Raw genomic sequence first — 6175 nt, forward strand, 5'->3', positions numbered from 1 at the left:
TCAAAGTTAATTGCACATGCAATTTTGGGTTTGTTCAGCTTCTTCCCCCTCAGTTATCTCTCTGCTCCAGCAGAAATATCTCTTTCTTTTTAGAGGAATGTGTTTCTCTCTAGTTTGATCCCAGACCTGATGCTGGAAGATGTGAGTTGAAATCAGTGCTCAGGGCTGGGGCAGTGTATTTGATCCTTGTAACTCTTGAGCTCACCGTGCTTCATTCCAGCCTTGATCCTTGTATCCCTGATTTCTGTTTCTGTCAAACAGAAACTTTGATTTCTTCCTAGCATTGTGTTAAATCCACGCCAGCCATAAAATCCATGTTAAATCCACTGCTAGCATAAAATACCATCTCACAATCTGCTGTGGACTGGGCCCATGTTCTAATCCAATACACCCTGCATCCCAAAGGTGCCAAAACAAAAGCTTCCAGATTGATTTATCTTTTCTCTCAGAAACCTTTGTCTCTTGAAAACACAATGCACAGTGGCTTGTGGAGAAGTCCTGGGGGTGGAAAAGCAGTTTTCCTGCTGCCCTCTTCCCTGGGGTTTATCTGCCTCCACTCTGACACTTCCACAACAATGTGGAGCTCCCAATCCCTCCCCGCTGCAGCTCCCAGCTCCAGCAGGGACCAGGAACTGCCAGCTCAGCAGCGTGCTTGGCACCATAAAACCTGCACCTCGACCTTCCCTAAACTCTCCAGTTCTTTTCCCACAGTCATTTTTGGTGGTAATAAATTAAAGTTTCTCTTCCTAGAACCCCTTTTTAAGATGGAAAAGGGATTCCTAGCAAACAGCCCTTTCCAGCTCCTGGAGAACGTGCCCCATGTTTTTATTTCTGCCCTGTGCTGACGCAGCCTTGCCGCTGTTGCTCTTGGGGCTGCTTTTTTGCAGAAGCTGCCACAGCCATGGCTCAGAGCTGTGTTTTTGCACTTGTGTGGCACCTGTGGAGGGAAACCGTGCAGGAATCTGTAAGCTCGAGCTGGGTCTCCTGGTGTTTATGTGTGAAAAACTCCAACAAAAGTAAATTACAGTTTGAAAGTAGATAATTGGATCTTTCTCTTGGTGAGAAGTTAACTGGGAAGGCTTTTGAAATCTGAAACTCCGCTGCAAACTGCTCAAGCAAAGCCCTGGAGGCAAAAACGTTTATTAGGAACAGTTTAGCTGCTGGAAGAGCTCAGCGGGGTGATGATGAGCAGCAGCTTCACAGCTCCGCGGTGCCAGGATGTAACCTGAGCTGGAGCCGGCCTGGGAGCCGGGACACCAGACGCTGCTGCCACACCTTGTGTGTCACCTGGCCAAGCTCCGCGGGGCTCCGTGCCACCAGCTCGGGCTGCTGGCACTGCCACCCCACACTGCCCGGGCTCCCCGAGGAGACAAACGGCGCTGGCTGGCATCCAGAACCAGGGAGCTCCACCACGGAGCCCAGGATTGGAACGGGACATCCTGGAGCCCGCAGGATTCCCTGCTCTCCTCTGCAGCTGCTGCAGCTCCCATTTGCTGCCAGCGATGCTGAAAACCTTCCTCGTACCAGTGCCGTGCACAGAGGGGATAAAACCCTCTACTCTCACTGATTGCACGGGTGTAGCTGCTGCTCTCTGTTAATTTGGGTTTGTCACCGGTGCTGTGGGGGTTCATTAGCAGAATTCACAAAGTTATTCAGGAGTCTTGCAGGTCCCAAATCTCTTTAGAGCAGGGTGATTTCCTCTTAGCTCTTAAAACAATACTCAGATTTCTAAAGGACTGGCATCATCTCATTTGAGAATTAACCCTGTGACATGCCTTGCAAAGGGGTGTCTCAAATCCAAAAAACAGGAGAAAGGCTGTTTACAGCTGTGCTTTCCATGAGGGAAAACATAAACTCCTGCTCAGGCAATTTTCCTCATAATTTCTGTTTTTGACACAGCTACCTTCACTTCTGTCAAGACGTTGTCCTCACTAAAGGAAACCTGGAGAGTTGGGGCTTCAGCATCGTGGGAGGCTTTGAGGAAAGCAAAGGAAACCAACCCTTCTTCATCAAAACCATCGTGCCCGGGACTCCGGCATTCCGGGACAGGAAACTCAAGTAGGTGTGAGGTACCCGGGGAATCATCACCCGCGGCTGGGGGGTTCCCAGGCTCTGTGACCCTTGGAAGGAGCTCAGCTCCAAGTTAATGACTCTGTCTGGCACTCATTCGAGCGTTAATACTGCTGCCAAACTTGTAACAAACTAAGCCCTGCGTTAAGCAGTGTTTGGTTTCTTCATAAAGGTGCAACGAAAAGGAATTTACAGCCCTTTAAAACCTAACTGTGAAGGGTTTAATTAAGTAATCAGGTAAAAGTAGAATGGGGATATTTGAGATTAATTTTGGAGGTTCCAGAGTATAAAATCTCTTTGATTAGGAAAAGTGTCCCAGCACAAGCACCACATGCCCTCCTGCAGGACCCGTAACTGGAGTTTGCTGACTGTTGGTGGTCCCAGTGAGAGGAGCAGGGGGGCTGCAGGAGCCCACAGGCATCCCCGGGGGGGCTGAGCTGGCCCCGAGGGCTGCCACAGGCACTGCGGGGGACACAGCTCGGTGCGGGGAGCTGGGCTCTGCCCCAGAGCCCAGCTGGGCTCCTGAGGCTGGGACAGGCTGTGGGGCACAGCCCCGCTCCCCTCCCAAGGGGCTGGGTGTGCCTGAGGGGGGCAGGCCCCTCTCACACCTCGGATGGCCGCGGGAGAGCAGCTCTGAGCGGGGCTGGCAGTGCTCTACCAGCACAACCCTCCCTGCTGCCCCTCAGTGCTGCCACCCCAGCACCAGCAGGGTTCTCCCTTCCCTCTGCCTCAAGGGAAAAAGTGCTTTCGAGGAGGAGTTGATTTGGCTCAGGGTGGGCACAGGGTTAATGCAGGGTTAATAATGAGCCCATCCTGACTGGATCTGTCTTTGGGCAGGTGTGGAGATGAAATCGTGGCAGTGAACGGAGTGCCAGCAATAGGAATGAGCAACTCGGAATTAATCCCAATGCTGAAGGAGCAGAGGAACAAAGTCACCCTGACCGTGGTGTCGTGGCCAGGGAGCCTCGTGTGACAGCTCCAGCACACCCCCAGCACTTCCAGGTATCCCCTGCAGCTGGGCACAGCCAGGCTGCACTTGACAGGAAACAGGGACTGTCCACTCCTGTCCTGGTGCAGTGCCATGGAAGACTCCTCGCTTCCTTTTGATGGAAAACCTTTTACCAACAAATCTGGATGCTGAATTCAAAGTAAGGGTTAATCCAACAGTTGTTGGAGTTTCCCAGGCTCATTAAAGCTCCTTAGGACTGGTGGTGCACAGAAAGCTCTTCCCAGTGTTTCTCCACAACCTGCCCTGGAGGCTGCTGAGGCTTGCCTGGATTTTAGGGCTCTGCTTTCCACTGAGTATCTGAACAGGTTAAAACAGAGGCTTTTAGAAGCAGCTGCTCAATCTGTAAGGATGGGGACCCAATTTAGGCACTTCTGTCTCTCAGGATTTCCCAGTGCTCATTTTTCGGTGACCCCAGGAATGAGTTCATACCCTAAAACCCCACGGTAACTCAGAGCTGGGCCAGCCTCTGCAGCTGTCACCTGTAGGAGGGTCCTGTCACAAATCCCAGTTTAGGATCCTGCCACCTCCCCTGATTCATTGTAAAGGGACAATTGCAACAGCTTAAAGAACCTCACCACTGTCACCGGTATCAGCAAGAGGGACTTCATTGAAATATGATGTTGCAAAATGTGACTTTACCAAAGGTCAAGGGCAAGGTTCACACAATTATTGCACACAAGTTTCCCTGGTTTTGGGATAAAAGCAGTTTTTTCCCCAGAAAGAGGGTGAGGAAGGGAACAGGCTGCTATCAGCCATCCCTGGCCCAGCCTGTCTGATTTTTGTGTTTCCAGTGATGAGGGGCAGAGTTCAGGCAGGGGCAGGAGCACCTGAGATTTCCCCTGCAGTTCTGTTCATGTCCCTCTTGCACCTGGAGCAAAATATCAACCCATGGGATCAGGGGAAGCTCAAAGGGTCCTTGGCTGCAGGAAAAGTCACCTCCAGAAGGAGACTGTGCCCAGCCTGGCTTCAGCTCAAACCCACTGTGCAGTGAGAATTGAGAACTAAACTGAAGCCCAGGCAGGGAGATTTGACCTCAGACACTGTGAAAGTTCCTACCTGCAAACTCCACCTGAAGCAATTCCCTTTTTTAGCAGCTTAATGAGCAGTAGGAATGATGGATTTTTCTCAAACCAGGTTGCACTGAGAGATCTTTCCTCCTGTGCTGCACCTTGTGCAGGAGAACCCAAGGAGTGTGTCCCCTGTGCAAATGCTGCCTGGAATGAATGTTCAATTCCTTGTAGCAGCTCTGCAGACAGAGCCCAGCCCTGGCTGAAGCCTCTCCTGGGCTGGCAGTTTGTCCATTGCTGTCCCTGGGCCTTGTTCACACGCAGGGACTTCACCTCCTGCCCGGGAGCTGTGGGCAGGGACAGCAGGGCCTGTCCCAGAGCCCAGGACACAGCAGGACCTCGGCTCCATCCTCACAACAGCCCTGGCTGGGCTGGGGAACACCTCTGGGGGCTCTGGCAGCACAGCTGGGGCTGCCTGCACTGCAGGGCTGCTTTCCTGTTCCACTGAATGCTGAGCAAAATAATCCACAAACGAAAACTCATCACTGACCTCGCTGCGACACAAAAACATGAAGCAATTTTTTATCTCTTTCCAATCAATGTGCAGAATCTGTGCCTGGAACAGTAAATACTGATGTGGACAGAGAGAGGGTGATTCCCACTGCCTGCTCCAAATGTGGGGAAAGGGCAGGGGGGAAGAGCTGTGCAGCTGCTGGGCTGGCAGTGGAGGGAGGAGGAGGCTGCAGAACCATTTTTACTCCATCTCCTTTCAAGGTGCCTTCAACTTCACCAGAATGTCCTCGTAATTTAAATTTTGTTTCCAAAATCAGCTTGTTAATAGATGTTGGATTTGTTTTGATGCCTTTATAAATTATTGTAATATTGCTGAAAAATATGCATTAGAGGTGTGGTCTTTATCCTTTCTTTAAATGTAGCAGCTAATGCCCTCAAGACTGCTCCAAACAGTGACCCCGTGGCAGGAAACAGTGTGATTGTCTTTGCTTCTCCCAGGAAAGGAGCTGGACTATCCTGAAAGAACTGGCTGGGAAAAGCTCCTCAACAACAGTAAACCCCACACCCCAACACCAGTGAAGCTGCAGCAGCTTCCTGATGTGAGTACAGACTGTATCCAACACCCACTGTTACACTTCCCTGATAGCGAGGGCAAACAATTTAACTCTGCCTAATGAAAAGAAACCAATTAAGAACTATTTACCTTAAATTCACGGCTGCTCCTGGCCCCAAAAGCCTGCCCTCGTTAGTGAGGGTCCCCTCAACCTCAGCATGTTCTGTGAGTTGGGTCCAGCTCGTCCAGGTAATGCAGGAGGAGGTGCAGCCCTGGCTGAATCCATGCTGGATTCCTGCTCCCACGGCACCACCAGGGCTGGGGGCTGCAGCCCGGGTGTGATCACCATTAACTCAGGAGCTCAGGGAGGGGGTGTGGAACAGCCCTGGAGAGGCACCAGGGACACCTGAGCATGCAAAGGTGGCAGAAATGCCCTTGGCAGGGGCCGGGCCGCACTCACCTGGGTGCAGCACTCCCGTGGCAGCTCCACTGCTGATGCAGGCAGGCAAAGGCAGCTCAGGGGGGCTGGGGGCACTGCCCGGGCCCCCTCTGGCTCTGCCCAGCAGGCTCAGAGCTGGAGCAGGCCAGGCTGTCCCAGCACCCCTAACGCAGCTCCTGAGGGAGCTGGGCCGGCCTGGGCCCCTCTCCCCCGGCACTGCCAGGGACCAAGCGCTCCTGAACCCTCCCCACCGCTCTGGTCTGATTTCTCCTGGGGCACAGCAAGTCCAGCCCATTCTCCCAAAAGCTTCTGGGCACTCCCAGCTGCAGCCCTGCCCCAGCTGCAGCCCCAGCAGGATTCCCTTGCTCCTTGCACGCCCAGTGCCGGGAGCTGGGGTTGCTGCCACCTGCAGAGCTGCCAGGGGCAGTGGGGAGATTCCTAAATGTGGGTTCCACCATGGCTGCAGAGGCAGGAGCAGCCTGCAGCCTGCTCCCAGCTAACCCTGCCTCAGGGCACACACACTTCCCAAGAGCTCAAGCACATGAAAAAAACTCCATGAAAACCAAAACCCAGCAGAAGCCCCG

The 6175-nt window shown here is 52.9% G+C and overlaps 1 protein-coding gene across 1 annotated transcript in view; it reads left to right on the forward strand.

Annotated features, from left to right (window-relative positions):
- The window catches only part of LOC134560595 (ligand of Numb protein X 2-like), a 29358-nt gene extending 24379 nt beyond the window's left edge, over nucleotides 1-4979 (forward strand). Inside the window, exons 9-10 of the mRNA XM_063416762.1 lie at nucleotides 1900-2058; nucleotides 2908-4979. Of these exons, the coding sequence (XP_063272832.1) occupies nucleotides 1900-2058; nucleotides 2908-3043 (295 nt within the window). The 3' untranslated portion in view covers nucleotides 3044-4979. The remainder of the gene's footprint in view (nucleotides 1-1899; nucleotides 2059-2907) is intronic.
- Nucleotides 4980-6175: the final 1196 nt, after the last annotated feature.

Source organism: Prinia subflava, chromosome 20, assembly GCF_021018805.1.
Source record: "Prinia subflava isolate CZ2003 ecotype Zambia chromosome 20, Cam_Psub_1.2, whole genome shotgun sequence".
In the NCBI taxonomy this organism is placed as follows: Eukaryota; Metazoa; Chordata; class Aves; order Passeriformes; family Cisticolidae; genus Prinia; species Prinia subflava.